The sequence below is a fragment of the Sturnus vulgaris genome, chromosome 1 (assembly GCF_052056855.1).
Source record: "Sturnus vulgaris isolate bStuVul1 chromosome 1, bStuVul1.hap1, whole genome shotgun sequence".
Classification (NCBI taxonomy): Eukaryota; Metazoa; Chordata; class Aves; order Passeriformes; family Sturnidae; genus Sturnus; species Sturnus vulgaris.
Window position 1 is genome coordinate 9,566,663 of NC_142243.1, and position 20,416 is coordinate 9,587,078.

The 20,416-nt window shown below is 37.5% G+C and overlaps 1 protein-coding gene across 3 annotated transcripts in view; it reads right to left on the reverse strand.

The window, feature by feature from the left end:
• Positions 1-20,416, reverse strand: part of ESYT2 (extended synaptotagmin 2) — an 80,827-nt gene that overhangs the window by 24,378 nt on the left and 36,033 nt on the right. For all 3 annotated transcript variants that reach the window (XM_014872240.2, XM_014872239.2, XM_088159114.1), the window contains exons 5-8: positions 17,470-17,542; positions 16,565-16,654; positions 5,440-5,495; positions 532-652 (exon numbers count right to left, since the gene is read on the reverse strand). In XM_014872240.2, coding sequence (XP_014727726.1) covers positions 532-652; positions 5,440-5,495; positions 16,565-16,654; positions 17,470-17,542 — 340 coding nt within the window. The remainder of the gene's footprint in view (positions 1-531; positions 653-5,439; positions 5,496-16,564; positions 16,655-17,469; positions 17,543-20,416) is intronic.

The window sequence follows — 20,416 nt, forward strand, 5'->3', positions numbered from 1 at the left end:
AACTTATTTTGGACATACTCTAAATAGAAGATATCAGTGATGATCCACACACTCAACAGACCTAGCACTTAAGAGACTCCTGAAAAGAAAAACTGTCATCAACCATCAGAAACATGCCAGTTACATCAAGAAATACCAGGTTCCTGGAAGTGAGTGGCAAAAAATAGCAACAACTGTTTAGTGAAGCACACTAATAGCAATTTTCCATGATAATATAAAACACATGCTACTTTATTTTTAATCTACAGTTGAACTAGATTGCTACCATCTAGCAATTGTAAACGTAGTAAGTTTAAGATTCCAACAAAATAGAATAAATACATCAATCAATCAATCAATCTTGGTGTTCTTTTGAAACATTAATTTCACAGAAGTTGTTTATAAATTTAATCAGATATTATCAGTGATTGAATTCACAAGAACTTGTACCAGTGCAGTAACTGTATTTCTAAATTGACACAGACTGTCTTGAACAGTTACTAGAGAAGAAACTAAATGCCCAGTTATTACTGTAAACAGAAACTGGCTTACCTTTGGTATAGGAAACCTCAACTGAGCAATCTGCACTTCACTGACAAGGGGCACTGTAATTCTGTTTGGAAGGACCAAGTAGTTGGATATTATATCCAATATTATTGTGTCTGATAAGCCACTGTTGGAGAAAAGAATCCTCAGTTACTTCAAAAAAGAATATTCCTTTTGCTGCTTAACAACCTAAATAAGAAAACGTTTGCCTTTCTGGGGGGTAGTAGAAGACACATCTGGTTTGTAAACTTAAAGGATTCTTGTCCAAACGGCCACCAGGTGGAAGCAGCTGACACCGAACAGCCGAAACCACAGGGATGAATACAGAGTTCCTATTTCCCTGCCGCAGCCAAATTTCCCCCTCACCTTTGTCTTTTAAAACTAGCCTGAGTAAAAGGTATTGCATAAGTTCTCTTGCCTCTAATGCACCTAACCAAACAGATGGTAACTGTTTATTTAGTTTTATATTTCAAAAATGATTTATCTGTCGTTGGAAGTTTGGCTACCCAGTCCTGTATTGTTATGAAACCAGTTGTCCTCTTGAGCTGGGAGGACCATCACTTAAACCACAAGCACACGGAACACAAGCTCATGACTGAGTAAAATGTAGCCTAGGGAAGCAAAACAGGTTTTGTTCAGTGAAAAGGGAGTGGCAGTGCAACCACACTGGTAATGAATCACATAAAACCCAACCCCACACCCCTCCATAAACACAGAGAAGAGAATGATTTCCCAAGCTACAAGATCACCCAGGTCTGAACTGACAACAAATCCTTGTCAGACCAACAGCACTGGTTACACACACTGCCTACAAAGACAAAAGGCAGAACACAAGTACCCAGCACATCTCAGGAAGATGTACAAAGGTTCAGAGAGGTAAATACAAAAATACTTGAGATACTCTGAACTGCAGAGGTGCATTCTCACTAAAGCTGGTGGAGCTGCGATTTCTCCTCCTAAATACACTCCATGATTCCCTTTTTACCATCTTTTACAGTGTGAAATAAAGATGCAGATAACGTCTGATTGCTTTGAAGATTTTTTGGATGAAGCAATTGTGTGTGAGCACCTTGTTAAGTTTTTCTAAGACTGAATCTGAAGCTGGAAATAGCTCTGACTCAGGAGCTAGCACATAACAAAAGCTGCAGTGAAATGCGATACGTGTTACAGTTTCATTTGGAAAGGAAATGTAGCGGTGAGCAATTAACATTATGCTAGAGATGGGCAACAGAACAAACCCATTAAATACAATCTGGCCCGCTAGGAAAGCACATTGATTTTCATGCAGAGATTTGCAACCTGAACAGCCTGCATCCCCCTTTGGCTGCCTACTTCCACTGTAAATCCAGATAACTACAATACATGATGGAACATGGCTGACTTTTTAATGGTACTCGGAACAACAGGAACAGGAGCTCAAGGCTGCATCAAAATCAAGGGACAGGTCTGTGCAGGCCTCTGGTTAGAAAGAAGAAACAGTGAATAATGTTAAGATATCGCTCAGAGGAAAAAAGTTTCCTCTCTACTTCTGTGAGTTAATTCACATCTGCCCTGGACTCTTCCTTCTCCTCCTCTTAATGCAGAGCTTATCCAATCACATTTACAGAGACTGTCATTCTATGTGAACCCTAGAAATTCAGCTTCAGTAATTCTTAAGATAGACACTACAAGATAATCAAGTTCTCTGAAGAGTAGCTTCACTTTAGCCATTATTTTAATATACTGCTTTTCAAACTTTAAAGTTTCATTTTGCCAAACGTCCAGCTTTCAATTTATGTACACTAAGCTCAAATGAGCCAAGAAAATAGAACTCATTATTTTGTTAAGAGCTGACAAAAAAGTGAAGATAAATAGCTCAGTCAGTCTTAACATTAAAAGAAAAATAAAAACCAAACCCAAGCTGAGGTGATGGTAACTACAAAAGTAACAATCACACTTTTCAAAATACAAGTCTAATTACAAAACTCTAGTACAGAGATCAGGTAAGCTTTTATGTTCCTGCTTTTGTTAGTGTCCTCACTTACCAAGAAGAGAAAGCTCTGCCTTTATGCTCAGTCCCTTAAGAACAGATGACTAATGGAGAAAACCAAGTGATCTGGGTCACAGAAAGCAAAGGAGCAGCACAAGGAAAGCAATGGTACCAGAGCTGCCTCGAAAGAAAGGCTGCCCTGCTCTTCTCTAGCGTTTCCTTAAGATCACAGACTTTATGTGATCACAGGCATAAATAAACCTACTCTAGACTAGCATAAGGTTCAAAGAATGACTAATGTTCAAATAGAGCTACAGCAAATCTCCTTAAACAAGAGAAAGAAACACAGCCCAAGCACTGGAAGGACTCACAATCCTTTATGCCAGAACCAAATCCCAACTCTGATTCCAGAGGTCAGTCCCATAATTTTATCCCACCATTACTACTTGAATTTCACTGAAACACCTGAGAAAAATCAGGCAGCATTAATGAAGTTTCACCAAGTTTTATGAAGTTTCACGAAGTTTTACACAGAGAAACTGGATGCCTAGAAGATAGAGGATACCCTAACTTTAAATATAGGGAGCTGAAAAAGAACATTGAAGATTTTATACAACTAACTAATGAATTAAACGAATTCTAAAACAAAATTATGCTTTCAAGCTGTTTAAATCTCATCTAGTATTAGCCGGCTGAGGTGCTCTCAGATGCAAAGTATTCTTCATTAATACAAGGCAAAAATGACAATCTTTGCATTTTTTGTTATCTAAAGTAAGTGGTCTGATCTATGGAAAACAGATTCAAAACACTGCAAGCAAAAGGGAAAGATGCACTATTATAAACCCTTATGTTGATGCATCATTAAAAACAGCTTCATAGGATCATAAAACTTTAGTCAATGGCTCTATGTGCAATTATTTTTTCACTTCAAAAAAATGAAAAAAGTGTGTCATGTTTCATATAGTTTATTAGACTGTCTTCAAAAGCTCAATTTTATTGCAGAAAAATAATTGTTTTGTATTGCTCTCTACTTAGCACTACTTAATTTTTATCAGCTGTGTATTTTTCCTGAGCTGTCTTTATTCATTCTGCAGAGACAGCACATTTCTGACTGCATAGAGTGTTTTCATTGTATCTCAAGCCACCCCAACAACATCTTCCCATCATCCACATCCCCTCCTGAAAGCACTTGAGTATTGTCACAGCCTGGCTCCTCCTCCCACAGAGATCTTAATTCCACTTCTCCACAAGCTACACTAATGATGGACTATGAATTATTTGTGTGTCCTTCTCCTTGTGGAGTCATATAGGAAAAGCAATGAAAACTGTTAACTGCTGACAGGGAAGCTTCCAGCAGCTAATGCTCAAATTCAATTAGTAGAAGACATTTGCAAACAGTACCATTAAGCAGTTCAGTGTGCAGCCAACAGCTGTAGGACTAAAAAGGCACCTGTGGTGGCAGCAATCTCTTGTTCATCATTGTTTATAACAACTACAATATGTCAAATTGTCAGACCAAAATACACAACTTATCTATACAGATAAGAAAAACAAATACAGCTCTAAAGAAACCTCCTGGCAAGGCAGAGCATGAGTCACCTCAGCTACAGTTACTATAGAAACTATACCAAGTCTAGATGGCACTGGTTTGTGCATATGTGGCCAAGTTTGGTTGCTCTGGAAACCATAAACTTGAGATATTAGCAAGCGAGACTTTGTTTACATCTGAGGTTTTGTGTTTGCAGTCAGGCAAATATACAGCAGGATGTGAGTCTCAGGAGCCTAGTAAAGTTAAGTACTAAATGTAAATTTAGTCATGTTACATCAAAAGAGAGAATTATTACTCAGGAGCTGTATTTTGGAAGCCATTTTCTCTCACTCATCAAGAAAATCTCTTTCCTCAGAGACACTCTTAAGCAGGCTTGAAACATGAGCAATTCTTGCAGCCATTAACCTACTTAATGCAAGTTCTAATTTCCAACTGGGAAATTCAATTGGGATTCCATGCAATGGCTTCACATGTCTAAGGAAAGCAAAACCCACTTCAGTCATGCAATTGATTACTAAGGGATTAATTTAATACCTAAATTCAAACTCCTGTTTTGAAATAATAAAAAATAATTCTGGAGTCAGCCAACTCTTGAAAGTAGAGGATCTAATAAAAGGGGTAGTCACAAATCCAAGTGCGTATCAGATCCACTATTATCTCCTTTGCCATTGTCTCCATATTAAAAAGCCCCTGGGCAACTATTAAAACCTGATAAATATGAATACATTCATGGATTTAACTTTATCAGGTTTGTAATGATTCAAAGCAGCCTGATTTCCACCTCTATTGACGTTTTTTAATTTGGGATTTTATCATGTGGTATTAGGAAAAGCTCTGAATAAGCTAAGCTATTTTATAGCTAGATACAGTCAATATTGTTGCTACACCACTTGATCTTCACATAATAAACTGAAAGTTTTAAAAGTAAGCACTTGAAGATATTAGAAACCTTATTTAATTTGAAAAGTCTTAAGGTATTTCTAACTACCTTTACACAAGTAAACAGAGATAAATTGGCATACAAAGCCAAGAACCAAGATGTCATTAACCCATTGGTATGAAAGGAAGCTCTGTGTCTTTCTGCTGTCATAGGAGATGCAAGATAGGAAATTCACAAGATTCTGGAAATCTGGAAATGCTGAGAACACTAAAAGAAGTACATTACAAATTATAGTTTCAAAGTATTTTTAACAAGACCTACTAGATACACTTTTGGCATACTTTGATTTGTGGTAAAATCACTACCTTCTGCAAATCGGGCAATTTCATGTAATTCTACATTAAGAGAGAACTGCTCAGAGTCATCTAACCTAGAAACGATTCAACTGATGGTCTTGAGATTTTCTGGGCTTTACTGGGGTGCAGATATAGCAAACACTGCTTTAGGTATACTCACTTCAGTCCTGGAACATCCAGAAGATTGGTCAGTCCAGTCCAGTTAATTTCCAAAAGCTGTGAATTACAGAGAAAAGAGGGGGGGGGGGGGGGGGGGGGGGAAACCAGAAAAAAAAAAAAAAAAAAAAAAAAAAAAAGCAGCTTAGAATTCATAACACTGAGGAAATAAACACAATTGTTACAGATTCTGATCAGTGGAGAATTACCCAGTTTCCAGGATTTTCTTAAACAAACAGACAAAACAACCCTCTTCCATTCTTAAGAATCTTTAGAAACATTTTTTCAAAGTTATAAAAAGTTTCACCATTCTTTTATCCCCTCTTCCACCATTCATATAAATACACACCCTTCAATATACACAAATACATAGTATCTACTCAGTACAACCATACAGAATAATGAAATGTGGTCCTATTTTCTGGAGAAATACTTCTGGGGTCACCATAGACCTGTTATAGATGAACAGTCATTAGCATTAATTTGCAAATTATAATAAACTGACAAGGAGTCCCACCTGAGACCAGGAAAATAAGAGATCTAGAGGACATAACCAATAGAAAGAATGAAGAATTGGGATTAAGAAGGTGGCAGGAAGATGTGACAGCAGCTTGCAAATATAAGAGGCTGTTTTCAAGGCACAAGTTCATTCTATCACTGATAAAGAAGAAAGGTATCACCAGGATTAAGTATCAAAGTGAGAAAAATCCTCAGAAATAATTAAAAGGGATAACTCATTGCTAGATCATGCATACTTTCTTCACTGAAAATCTCTGCAGAATATTATGCTGTATAAAAGTACCTATTCTGTTTCAGGATTGCTGGCATTAAAAACTAATTTAAAACATCCTTTTTGATCCTATAATATTCTAGTTCTAGATAACAAAACCAATAGACTTGAGTTCCCTTAGTTCTCTCTTTATTGAATGATTTCTCTTAACTTCACAGAAGTTAACAGAATATTTAAGCAACAAACAAATCCAAGTCACCCAGTTACCATCATGTTTCCAAATCCAACTCACACAATCTCAGTAAAACTGCATGAGAAAAGGATTTTGATATTCCTCAGTTAAGAAACTAATTGTGGTGGTTCAGCTAATTGCTAAAACAAAACAACAAATCTCTACAAGAATAGATGTGCTTTATATTTTCACAAACAGACAAGAATTATCACCCCACCTCCACTTTCTTTTTTAAAAATAGCACACACCATTCTTTTATAAAGGAACTATTAATAGCTTAATTAGTGATTTCCTTTGTGAATACTTCCAGTAAAGATAACACATAATAGATTTACTCCTATAGGGAGCATTGTTACTAATATACTTTTGTAATGGTGGCAAATATTTCAACCATGACACCCATGACCAATATTACCAGGCCTGCCTGTAACAAACAATTAAGCAGGAAAAAAGAAAATCATTATCCTTTCAATGAAAAAAGTAAAATGTAATAACCAGATATTCCAGAAAAAAAGGCAAGACATATCATGGGATGTACTGCAAGAATCTACATGAGCAAGCATCACGCCCTTGCCACAAACAGGGCTCAGGCTACCCTGGGCATCATGAAGATGATTAAGGGACTGGAGCATGATGTCCTGAGAGATGCCCAGCACCTTCCTTATTTTTGTGGCCTTTCACTGGACTGATTCCAGCATGTCCCTGTCTCTGTTGTACTGGGGAACCCCTCACTGCACTCCAGATGTGCCTCACCAGTGCTGTGGAGGAAGGAAAAGTCTCCCTCAACCAGCTGGCAACGCTTCTCCGAATGCAGTGCAGGATGCTGTTGGCATTCTTTGTCCTAAGTGCATATTTCTGACTTCTCTTCCCCTTTCTGTCCAGCTGAACAGTCCATATCTTTTCCAGCAGAGCTGCTTTCCAGTCAGTCAGCCCCCAGCCTGTCCTGGGAGACAGGGTTATTCCTTTCTAGGAACAAGACTTTACATTTCCATTTGCTGAACTTCATGAGATTCCTGTTGGCACATTTCTCCAGCTTGTCAAGGTCCCTCTAAATAGCAGTACAGCTATGAGGTGTATGAAGCACTCCTTCCAGTTCTAGGCAAGCCAACTTGATGAGAGCACACTCTGTCTCACTATCCAGGACAGCCAAGAATTTGTGCTGGCCCCAATTTTTACTCTAAGGTAAACCACTAGTGACAATCCTCCAGTTAAACTTCATGTTGCTGAGGACAATTCACTGAGGCTGAAGAGTTCAGCCACTTTTCAGCCAAGCTGTTCTTTTATCTACTCTGTACATAGTGGTTTAACTACAAGGATGTTGCAGAAGACAGAAGTGTCAAAAGCTTTACTGAAGTCAAGATAAGCTGTATCCACAGTTCTTCCCTCATCCACCGAGCCAGCCTTCTGATCACAGAGGGTTATTGCCTTGGTTAACCATGATTTCCTGTTCATGACTCCCTCCTGGCTGCTCCCAATCACTTTCTTGTCTCTTCAGCCTTACCAGCAGGACAGAGATCACCAGCTGAACCCCTGTGCCCCTGAACTGCCTCCAGAGCCATGCTGCAGTCACGTTTCATGCTTTCCAGATCCCCACATGGAGGAGCAGCAGTGGGTCATGGTCTGAGGGCCAGACAAGCTTTAACAGTCAGCAACTGAATCTGAGTTCCAGGAAACTGATTCATGCTGAATGTGAAGTCCAGGCAAGCACAAACCCCATGAGAAAACAGGTCAGGTTGGCTCATGGGGCCAGGAGTCTCTCAGCAGTGACCACTTCTCCCTTTCTTGTGCTTCAGTGCAGTTCAGGCTCTGCTGGCTTGGATGCTCCCAGGCTCTCCTCTGCTACACTGGCCCCAAATCTGTCCCACAGCTGCAAATGTGCAAATGGGCTAGGAGTCATCTTCCTTCTGGCAGAAAATTTCCATCTTTCCCCATCATGGAATAATTCCACCCAGTAGTTTCTCTAGAAAGTCAGAGATCCTGTTTCAGACAGCCCCTCTCTACAGAGAGTCACATTATGAGAGGGAAACTAAATTCAGACCAAGCCATCTACCTGATCATATACATTTGCTATGTATGAAAACAGACTATGAGAATCTAGAGTGAAAAAATTCTTCAGTCGTTCTATAGAGATTGCTGACTTTCTTGACTGATTCCTTCTTTAGGTGAAAGCACAAAGCTATTGCTGGCTGTAGGACCACTTTGTATACAATGTCTTCTTTAAAGCACCTCATTTACAACTAGTTTTGCCCACTTTCTGTTAGAGTACTAGCAGGATTATTTTAGTGAGAAAATGTTAATACTCATCTATTTATGGAACATTAGCAAGACTAAATGGCAGTAATACCTTTCAGAAGAGAATAGGTTCTTTGCTACAACCAATAGTGTATACTGAACAGTCTATTTTTTTTTGAGGTGCTGCAGTTTTTTTTCTGCATGATTAGCAATTTAAAGCTATGAGATTTTTAAATTCCAAATGTAAAAAAATCCTTGTTGAAAATAATTTGTTATAAAATGGGTTCTTTTACATTGGTATGTAAGCTTTAGTTGTACAGTTCTACAAAAACAAACTATGAGCTAGAACACAGAAAATTTACACTTAGGAAAACTAAGATAATTTCAGTACATTCTTCTTTGAAAATTAAATATGCTCATTATTAGTATATGTTCTTAAATCTCCTCATCTTAAACCTGAAAAAAAAAAGCTAAGAAATAAATAATTGAACCAAGATGAAAAGTCCAACTTAGTGTGAATATTTTCACTTTTATACTACTTCCTCAATCATGCAAACCCACAGATGTTTAAGTAATATAGCAAACAAGTAACTTGGAAGTAGCAGATAAGACAAATCACAATTTGAGTATTCAGACTAATTATCTTGTTCTAATCACAAGTTTTGACTGTACATTATGAGACACTTTAGAAACCTATGCAGTCTACCAAGCTTCTGTAAGAAGTAATTTTATACTATTTTAAGACAAAGAACCCCGTTTATGACATAATTTATTTTTTATTTATTCATAGGTGAAATAGAAGGAAATGGACACCACAAATACCCTCCAAATGTGGTCCATATCCTGAGGTGTTCATACCTTCATCCTGTATTTAACTGTTGTACATAATGATGTTTTCAGATTAAATAGCAGATGAGAAAATATTTGCATTTCCTTCTGTTTCCATATTTTGTTCAGTGTATTTCATATAGCAATTAACACAGCAAATCCTATGCTGTCTCCTAAGTAGACTTCACTGAATAAATGTGTTGAGCAACACAGTGCATGTTGAAACTCAACATTGAGAAACATCTCCTGCACTGGACTGAAACATTTATCTCAGTGGTTTCTGTATTAACTGCCACAGCCCAAAAGAAAGCCAAGAAAACCTAAGAGATGCCACTGAGAACTGACACTTGCCATTGATATGACCAATTGCATTTCAAAAGGTTGCAACACAGCCTGTGAAACACAAACACGGTCTACGGTACAGCCTTACTGTCAATATTTTGATTATTACATACCTCTGCTAAAAAACAAGCCTACTCATTAATTCCATCATCAGTCCTTACAGCATGAAGCATGGAAAACAATTACACAAAAAAAACCTGGTATTTGTGCCACCAGGAGTGGTCATTTATACAAGAAATACAATTGGTACATATAATATCAGATATTCTCTTCATCCACTTAATGTACAGGAATAAAGACAAAGACCAATTTCAGAAATGGTGAAGACAAATCCTCTTCCATTTGAAGCTGAGCTCAGAAATTAAAAAACATTACTACAGCTAAGCACTTTACAGGATTATTAGAAAACCTTTGCAAATAAATCTTAAAGCTATTAAATGTTTTGAAAGGAATATGAGCCTTCAAACTCCTGGCAAGATTTCACTGTTTGGCTTTTGAAGGTAAGTTCTCTTTGCAGATTAAGTTTGTTGCATTTTCCCACCACAGAACTTAGTTCCCAGTTCCACCAGAAGCACCCAGCAATAACACACATTCTAATTTTAATCCACAGGTATTAGGGAGAAATGCTTTTTTTGTTTTCTCCTGTTTTTTTTCCAGTTTTCTATCCCCTCTCTGCCATCACCATAAGGTTCCTGTCAGTAAAATTGTTTCAAGTCTGCAGGTGGTTTCCAAAGTAATCAGGCCAGCAATAGATACATTGTTTGCAACTTAAGAAGAGTTTTCCAAAAGGCAACTCAGGAAAAAAAAAAAGTCCTCGTACCTGCAAAAGTATAGAAATAACACTGACAGCAGACACACACGCAGCAGAGTGAGAAGAAAAGAGGCAAAGATTTTTTTCATCGGCAGGAGGGAGCCCTCCAGCCACAGTCCAGCAAAATAAGAAGGGGTTTACATTCTGTATTTCGGGCACGTGCTGGAGAAGAACAGGACCCCCTAAGGTGTGGTTGTGACACAAGTTACAGCAATGTCATGGAGAAAAAGGGAGCAAGCAAAGGACTGCAGCTAATGAATCTTTTATGAAGCACTAAATCTGAAAACTTTCCCTATTTAAAAAATAGCTTAACAATATAATTTGTCACCCCTTTAGGCAATGCATAATTCTCTTAGTTTAGCTAAATTCAGAGAATGCCAGCTGGTTCTCTGCAGCAGAACTAACAGGGCACTGGAAAAGCTGCGTGCAGGATTTGTCACTAAATGAAATTCTGCCAGAAGCCAGAAACGATGGTGTCTTTCCACAACACACCACAACAGAGAGGTGATGTGCCCTGCAGACTCTACCAACCAGCTCACTGCACAAAGGCAGGATTCCAGACACCAGTTACACTTGCCAATGAAGTTGTCTGTGGGTCTTGTTACTCAAACCTCTGACAATTCTTCCTCTGTTCAGGGAAGTGAAAACAAGCTTTTTTACCTCCCTGAAAACGAAGAAATTCACATCTTACCAAAGCTCTGTACTGAGAATTAATGCAACACATACATTGGAAGAGGTTAAAAAACAAAATTAAGAAATAAATCCCTTCAGCCAATAAGAAAAGATAGGCTAGAAACTAATGAGCATTTCTATACACCCTGGGTATTCTTAAGACTCTAGAAACCTTTACAAAGTGGAAAAACACGTACTGGAATGTAGAATATACTGGGCCATAAATAAAGTTCACAGAAGTAAAAAAGCAGCCTCTAAACACTGCCAACCTTGTGGCTTGATTTGGCTGCCATAAGCAATACTAACTCTTAGAAGAAAAGCCACAGAGTATTTTAAAATGCTGATTAACAACTTCCTGCTAAATGAGTTATGGAAGTGTAAGATTTTTGTAGGAAAACTTAAGCTCTGCTAAAGCCACGAGGATACAATTCCATAGGGTAAGGTGTGATTCTTCTCAGGAATGTATTACAAGGAGGGGACTAATAAGCCCTCTACTGTTACTCACAAATGGCTATACAGAGACAAGGTACAATTTGTTTGTTAGCAGAGGAAAGCCCATCACCACCTACAATACTGAAGTGCTGGCATTGTTGTAATAATTAAATATGCAACATCATCCAGTGTATCTCCCAGGAACCCCTCAAAACAATACAGAGAGTAAAGTGCTGGTTGCTATAGGAAACATGGCATAGCTCTGCATAGAAATGGTATTTAAAAGTTTTTCAGTTGTAACTCTCTGAAGATTTAAATGAGACAACTGCTAGAGAGGTAAGATGTATACTTGAGGAAGACACAGCAGGCAAGTGAGTTGAAGTGACCAGAAGGATCACAGTTGACAATGCAAAAATCCAGTGCACCTGCTGTTCTCCATGTCAGCTACTCACAGCTTCATTCAAGCCAGTTCTCTTCACCTTCTCTACTCCTTCCTACCCTTCTACCAGTGTGCATTTTGGTGCACATTCTCACACCAGTCTTGACACTCCTGACTTTAGAGAGACCTGGCTCAGGCAACTAAAATACATCTGAAGGACAGGAAACTGAGCACTTCTTCTGGTGTTTAATATCTTGCCAGCTCATGTTCCTTAGCCAGCTTCCTCCAGCAGCAGAAGTTTCAACACTGGTGTAAGAGAAATAACAACACTGAATGGGAGGGCACAGGGAGAAAAGAATAAGGTACTATGGAAACATCAACTGTGATGGCCCTTAAAATATCCCATAAGCTACCGAAATCTAAAATTATTGAGAAAAAATGCAAGTTGTAGCAAATTGTAAGTATGCTGAGTAGCAGTGCAAATCATTCATTTCATAAGCAACAAGACTAATTCTTAACAAATATTATTCTAACAGTATCTGTTAAATGCATCAGCATTTATCCAGATGTTCCACAAACCTGACAGTCCCATATATTCTAGAGGCTTCTGTACATTCTACATAACCACTTTGTTTATTTCCAGCCATCTCAGTGGGACTATTATATAAAAAAAGAAGTGCTTGCAGCCATAATTTTCATCAGGACTTAAAATTTTTAAAAGTCCCATCCAGTTTTCCAAAGGCAGACAATTTTAAATTAAATTGAACCTATATAAAAATTAATCAAAACTACAGGAGAGAACCAATCTGTAACGTGAGTAGAAGGAGAGTAGTACTCAAGTCAGCAAGTGGAAGTCAAAACTGTGAATCTGAAAGTGAGAGCTTTAGAAGAGCTGCCCATTTTTCCTGGAAGACATCCTGTTTTCCAGCCATTGTTCTTTTTAGAACAATAGTATTTTAATGTGTTTGTCTTATTGGGAGGGTTTTGGCTTTTATTAAGAGAAAACGGTTGGGTTAGGACACACCCTCAATTCTGAGTGTGCCACTGAACAAGCTTTTGAAAATTACCCACTTACACTACAACTATTTGTCATATAAACTTCTATAACTGAGCCACAAATCAACTATGCACTGATTTGTGCTAGAAGTAAAACGGTAACTAAAACTGACAGACTATCTGGTAAATATATATAATGTTAATATAGTAAGAAATATGCAAAGAACTTCACAAATCCTGACTGTTAATCCAGTGCCACCTTCTCTCTAGCACTGACACTCTAAGATTTAAATGACTATTTCAAACATTAGAATGCACATATTTCCCTCCCTTGAAATGTCCTACATATTTGGATTTATTTTATAAGCTGACGAAACTTAATGATCTTCTTCACAATAACAACAAGAAAATGCAGTACATACAAAGTTTCATAAGATGGAAGAACTCTTGAAAGATCAAAAACTCTATGTATTACTCAGAAATATGAGACTGGTAAACTCATAGGCCATGTTGCCTTATATAGTCATTAAGTCCAGCAAACAGATGATACAGAGCAAGAGGAATTGTTGCCAGTTACTTTAGACTGGAAAATATGAGAACAAAATCTAATGCTAGCTGCCAGCTAATTCCTCTTCTCTTCTAACAAAAATATTTAAGAAAATCTTTCTTTAGCTGCAGCCACTTGCTCTCTAGTAAGATAAAGAATTTGGTTCTAGCTATAATAAGCATTATTTTACATTTTTCTACAGAAGTTAGAAAAATAAACACTGAGAAAACACACTGGTGGGACAAGAAGTCTGCTTGGAAAAAGCTGAACAGCCATGGATAACTGTCACAGTTATGGGCCATCTTAGATTATCTTTTAACCATTCACCCTTAGTTTGCTCAGACCTTGACAACTATGTAAGTTTTTAAATTAAATGAGAGTAGAAAACATTTTAACATATTTGCAACTGAATACTATTGGGGAGGGCTTTACTTTTTAGTCCAAGCTGGTCCTCCACTCCTCATCCGTTTTTGTCCCACTAATAAAGTGTCAGGGGACAGGAAAAAAGACAAAATTACTATGGACAAAGTATTTCCCAAATGAGGGGTGTTTCACTTGGAATGTTTTCAATTTCTTCTCTCAAGTGCAAGTTGTTCTAGTTAAGCACTTTGCAGATGCATCACACTTAGAAAAGAGTAGGCTCAAGTACCAGAATTAAAATCTACAAGAGAAGGCTCTGGGACCAGCAGAAGTGGAAGGTTTGGATAACTCCTGCCAGAGCAGGATGCTGGGAAGCAGAGCAGTGCCAGGAACTGCTTCGAAGGATTCCTGCTGCTGATCCCTACCACTGCCAGCTTTCCAGCCTCTCCCCCAGGAGGCACCAAACAGAAGCATCTGCAGGAGGTACCCCAGGGCAATCCAGACATACTGGGTCAGGTCACGGCTCCAGCACAGTGACAGAATGACTTCTGCAGAAGGACTTTACAAAACAGAACTGAGAGAGACAACACAAACCATATCTAGACAATGGAGAAACGTTATTCCTGTAAGGAAAAAAAAAAAAAAAGGCAATGCCTCTGTGGCAAGTCCACACAGCTACACTTTTCTCCCTCCTCCTCTAAACCAGCATGTTTGCATTTAATTTGTTTATTGAATGATCTCTGGAATGGGCTGGGGACTGTACTGAGTATGGAAATTGCTTAGGAGAGGATTAAATAGCAAAACGGTATCAGAGAGTATGCTAATAATTACATAGTGCAAACCAGCATAAGACAGCATTCAATCCTTTTCAGGGCCATGCTTACTTTGTTAGGATAAACATGAAGATTAACAATTGTCCTACACTCACTGCTCAGCTGGAGATTAAAAATGAGGTGTAACTTAAGCAGACATCTAGTGTTTAGGCTCACTTCAAAGAAATCTGTGGAAATCCAAATTTGGTTCATCCCAATGTACTTCCTCAACTACTTCCAAATAAGAGCAACGATGTTTTAGCAGTTTTGCATGAAATAATTCACTTTTACAATAACACTGACTAAATCAGGCACAAAATATTTCCAAATTCTTGCATATTTTACTAAGATTTAAGTCTCCATTCCTTCTACCCAAGCACACATGGTTTCTCTAGACAGGTGAAACAAGCCACATAAATAACACAAGTGACAAAGTTTTTTTCTATGCCATATACAAACACCTAAAACCAAACCTATCTTTTCAACATGGTAGCAAAAATTTATCATGGGACATTTGTTCAAAAGAATTGTATCACAAGAATGTAACTTCTTTGAAGAAAGTAACAACATTCCTCCCAAAGCTGTTGAAGAATTCACTCTCACCCCCCAAGCCTAGATCAACTTTTCAGAATTTCAGACTGCTGACAAAACCAAGATATCCATTTGAGATGCTTCAAAGTGTCTAAACCCATACACTTGTAATTTGTGACCTGCCAGTCTGAAGCTGTCAAACCTTGACATAATAAGTTTTAATGTTTAATTAGAACATATTCAAGGAAAGCTTCCAATGGAAAATATACTTTCAAGTGAGAGATGGTAACAATTAATTTCTTGAAAGAAGTCTGTGGAACATAAGAATTTCTACGTTGTTCACATTTTCTGTTAAGCCCTTACAGATACTTAAAAGCAGTATCAAACTGCCTCATATACACACACAACATCAAAGAATTTTCCACCGGCCAAGTGCAATGTGTATTATGTTATCCTTTATAATTTTATAAAAAAAAGAACTTGTTGAAGTGCTGTGCCTAAAACTGAAAGTATTTGAGGGCTGTCCTCTTGTTACAGCCAGTTTGGCTCTATCATTTTCATACCAGCACTACCTTGCTGGCTCACCTTTGTTTCACTATTATTCCTGCTCAAACATGCACTTTGGCCTAGCACATTTTCCAGCTGAATTCTGTGACCTTCTCTCTGCTTTTCACTTTTGCTGCTATCGTGATCATTTTGAATCCCAATTCCATCTCATCCACCCTCACCATGTGCTTCATCCACCCTCACACTTAGGTCACTGGTAAATGTAGTGGAAATTGCCCACTTGCTATCTAGGACAAAACTTCACAGTAGGCAGGGAATCTCCCATTCTAATTTTAATTTGTGCTAACACCAGCATTGATTTCCTTAACAATCTTGTGTAGATTCTGTGAAATTTTAAGTCAGATGGTGCTTACCTACAGAATGTCATGACAACAGCAACAAAAGCTTTTTTACAACCAATCTAGATGGTATCTATTGATCTTTCCTAACCCAGAAGACTTGTAAGAAAAGTTTGACAGCTTTGACAAAACACACTTCCAAATTCCAAGGTAATTATTATCCATCATAAAATTTTTTCTGTGTTTATCTGTCGAAGTTCAACTAAACAGCAGTGATTTCCAGAACTCTTTCCTTTTGGTGCTTAATTCTTACCCCATAATTTTCTAACTACCATCATCAGTGCTCTAAAAAAAGTGGAAAGGGAGATAGAAGTACTTACAGGTTTCCTCAGGAAAAAGAGGGATAGTGCTCCAATTAGGGGCATGTCTCCAATGAGTGGTTCCAGGATAACCCTCATGGTGCCATGGATCTGTGAAAGGGGAAGAAAAAAAGACAATGAAACTGACTTTAGCAAAGTTTTAAATAAAATTTATTTGCTGACAATGCTCACACTTCTAATTCATTAAATTCTTGCTTATGGAAGAATTTTATATATATATATAAATTCTTTCTTTATATGTCATCCAAACCACAAAAAATTAATACAAGCACGTAAGAGTTGTGCTTAAAAATTCATTACATTCATCTGTATCATGTAGTGTCATGTTGGTGGTAATTTTTTAGAAGTGTGAAGTAGATTATTACTCCAGCTCCACATAAACAAATGTGACACAAGAAGCACAGTGGCATCCACTGGAGCAAAAGCAAGTAAATGCTAATAGGTGTGTATATATAAGAGAGCTTATTCTGCTCCTTAGGGAGAGGTCTGTTATCAGAAAGTTAAGGAAATCTCAGAAACAATAGCAGAAGGCAAGGCTACTAATAGTAATTGCATCTACACCAGTAACTCTGACACTTAGATAGTACAAGAAATAAAATTTTAAGCTCCGTGGTGCCTTTATAAAGTGACATATCACTTGAACACATGACACATCACATCAGCTTGATGTGAAATTATCTCCAACTTGTCCTGTAGTAAATGTTATATATTTGTTCTACATCTTAGAGGAATTTTTTCTTTTGTTAAGTCATGCTACTGAAATTCTAATGTAGTATCAATACTATTCAAATGAGGAAAAAAAAAGCTACAAAACTACAGAATTATTGTTGCTTTCTTACAGATTATTTCATTAGAAAATAGTGATTTAGTGATATGAAAATCAAAGGAAAAATGCTGAATTTCACCTGTATACTTTTCACACCAGCTCTGCAGAAGTATCTCTTGATCTCCAAATCAATTTCACAGTTTCCAACAAAACTAAACCAAAAAAGAAAGTATACATTTCACTTTTATGGATTAAATTGAAATGAAATGTTCTGTTTTGCACTGTCATTTTTGCACTGTCATTACAACGTATTTTGTCTCTCAGTGTATGCACAAAAAATGCATGTGGAAATATGAAAACAGAACAATGTCAATTTGCTAAAATATCCCCTTCAAAACATCATCACTGTCATTAAAATCACTCAAATTAATACCTAGGTTTGCTACCATCTCCAGAAGGATGCATAATAGGAAACAAGCAAGAGGCCCTACTTTTGGCAAATAATGGACACAGAATTCATACTCCATTTCAGGAAAGCTCTCCACAGATCTCATTGATTGTGAATGTACCCAAATCCACTCTCATTGAACATACTCATGAGAAGCACTAGACAGAGCTGGTGGTTATGCTAAAAATGAAACTTGTCTGAAATATTCATAGACTTGCAAAGCCAGTCATATTTAGAATTTCAATAAGCAGGGCATGCTGAGCTGAATGATCTTCTAAGCAAGTTTTAAGCCAAAAACAGTTGAGCCCTTTCTGAAAGGAGAGAAGGCAGGAAGCACATTAGAGAACATATTAAAAACTATGCAAATTTTTCCCTGAACAGTTCTTGCATCCCAGGTCAAGTGATTGAAATTTTCCAGATGCTGCCCTGTATTTCAGATTTGATGAAGTTGGCAAAAAGAAGTCCCATCTATTTTGCCCATGCTACAAGGCTACAAGATTACTCACACACAACTCAGGCTTGGATTTTTAGCTGCTTTCCCTGAAGCTTCATGCAGGTCAGGTATGTACCAGCAGAGCTGCAGAGACACACTGGAGCTGAAAACTAATTTTGAGACTCAACAAAGATTCAGGAAGAAAGCTTGAGACTCTGATTTAGCACAGAATTGGTCAATGATTCTACAGAATGAGAGCTAAAAGCAAAACCCAACAGGTTGAATACCATGCTCCAGGGAGGGAGAGAGGAACTGGATGAGGACACTGGATAAGAACATAGAGGCTGTAACAGAAGGACAAATGAAATCTGAAGAGCTTTCTGAACAGACTGCTCAGGTAAAGAAAATGGAAGAAGGAACCAAGTGGAATGGAGATGAGCCAGATTAAAGACAGACACTGCTGAAAGGAGGGGGAAATTGTTTCCTCTGCAGGGCATCCTGCTCCAGATTCTGCAGCAGAGCCCAACTTTCTGCACATTAATTTCTCAGACCCGACCTGTACAGTGAAACACTGTTAGCTGTGTTTGGGAGTATGAAGCAATGTTATTACAAAAATGTTTGGGGAATTGTGAACAAAACGGAATTGCTCTCTTCATTGGCCATTCTAGGCCCAAGTCAATATAAAATAAACTACTCTTACAGCAAGAATAGAACAGTAGGATTGCTGTTCCCTGCCCCTGAGCCTGATGGCCACAAAGTACTACCAAAATAAAAAAAAGGGGGAAAAAGCTGAGAGCTGCTGTATTCCACATATCCATTATCCCAATCATCTGTAGCCTCCTCTGCTCTGTGTGTGGTGGTGCTGCCTTTGGGACTTAAACAAATGCAAATCTTATTAATCCCTTAAACAGAAATAAACAATAATATCAAGAATTTCCTGTAAACATCCATCACAGAATGTATTTTTGACGATTCAAAAAATAACATTATGCAGAATCTTTTTTGTTCAATGGTCAGTTTGGGGAAGTGGAAGACAACAACATGATGGGGTCTATGTCAAAGGAAGGTGACAGTTGCTTTCCTTGGAAAGAATGTAGTGTGACTGTACAGTTTAAAAATAGGTATGTAACTTTTAATACACAATTTAAAACTATGTAATTTCTATTTTTAACCTATCTAACTATATATAGAGATAGTAGAGATATATATAAATACACTCCCATATATATAATTGCATAACAACATGACATGGAGAAGCAAGGTCAATTAAAACCTGCAACTGAAACCTCAATCTCTGCACTCTGCAGCATCAGAACTATTTGTGTTATGAAGACTGGGAAGCAATATGCTTGTTTGAAAATCCATAACAACATGATGACAAAGTCAAGTAAAAATAGTAACGAGCTGCATTTGAGGGGACCAAGTCAACAACATTTAACTTTATAATAAAGCTAAATATGGTTTTATCCCCTAAGATATTTGGCTGGATCCATTAATAGTCAATGCCTACACAATTCTGCTGCAATATACTATATAACTTGAAAACTCATTTAGCAAGCAAATTCTATACATTCAGATCATAATATCCCAGAAATATTTATGATCCCTTTAAGGTACAGAACACTTCAGATAGATTACAGTTTAATGAGGACACTCTCATAATATTAACAGCAGCTGCACTGAATCAAAAGAGAAGGGCCATGTACTGTGTGTGGTCATTGCAGCCCATGGAAGATACCCAGAAAGAGAAAAAATAAAAGGTTATGGCAAAAATATTTCCTACATTACAGTGATGTGTGGCTCTGTACACTGGACTATCTTAATTGTTTTTAGAAAGTCTTTAGGCCCTATTTTTACACTGGTCTTCTGCCAGTATAATGTAATGAGTCTCCCCATTCAAGAATTTCATGTTTGAAAAAATCTGCCATGTATTTCAATCTGCAACCTAAAACTCTTTCAGTACATCAGTCTTTTTGTGTCATGAGAAGCTGAAAAAACTCAGATTATTAACAACTACTTCTTCAATCTCTCAATCTTTCTTGCTTTCTTTGCTACAGTTCACATTTAAATTGACTGAGTTTATCTTTTTTTCTGTTGATCTATAACCTTTACCCAAGTATTTACTACATTAAAACTTCAGCAAATATAAGATTTCTTTTTATTAACAATCTATTTAGATTTTATCGTCATTTGCACAAGTAGTTG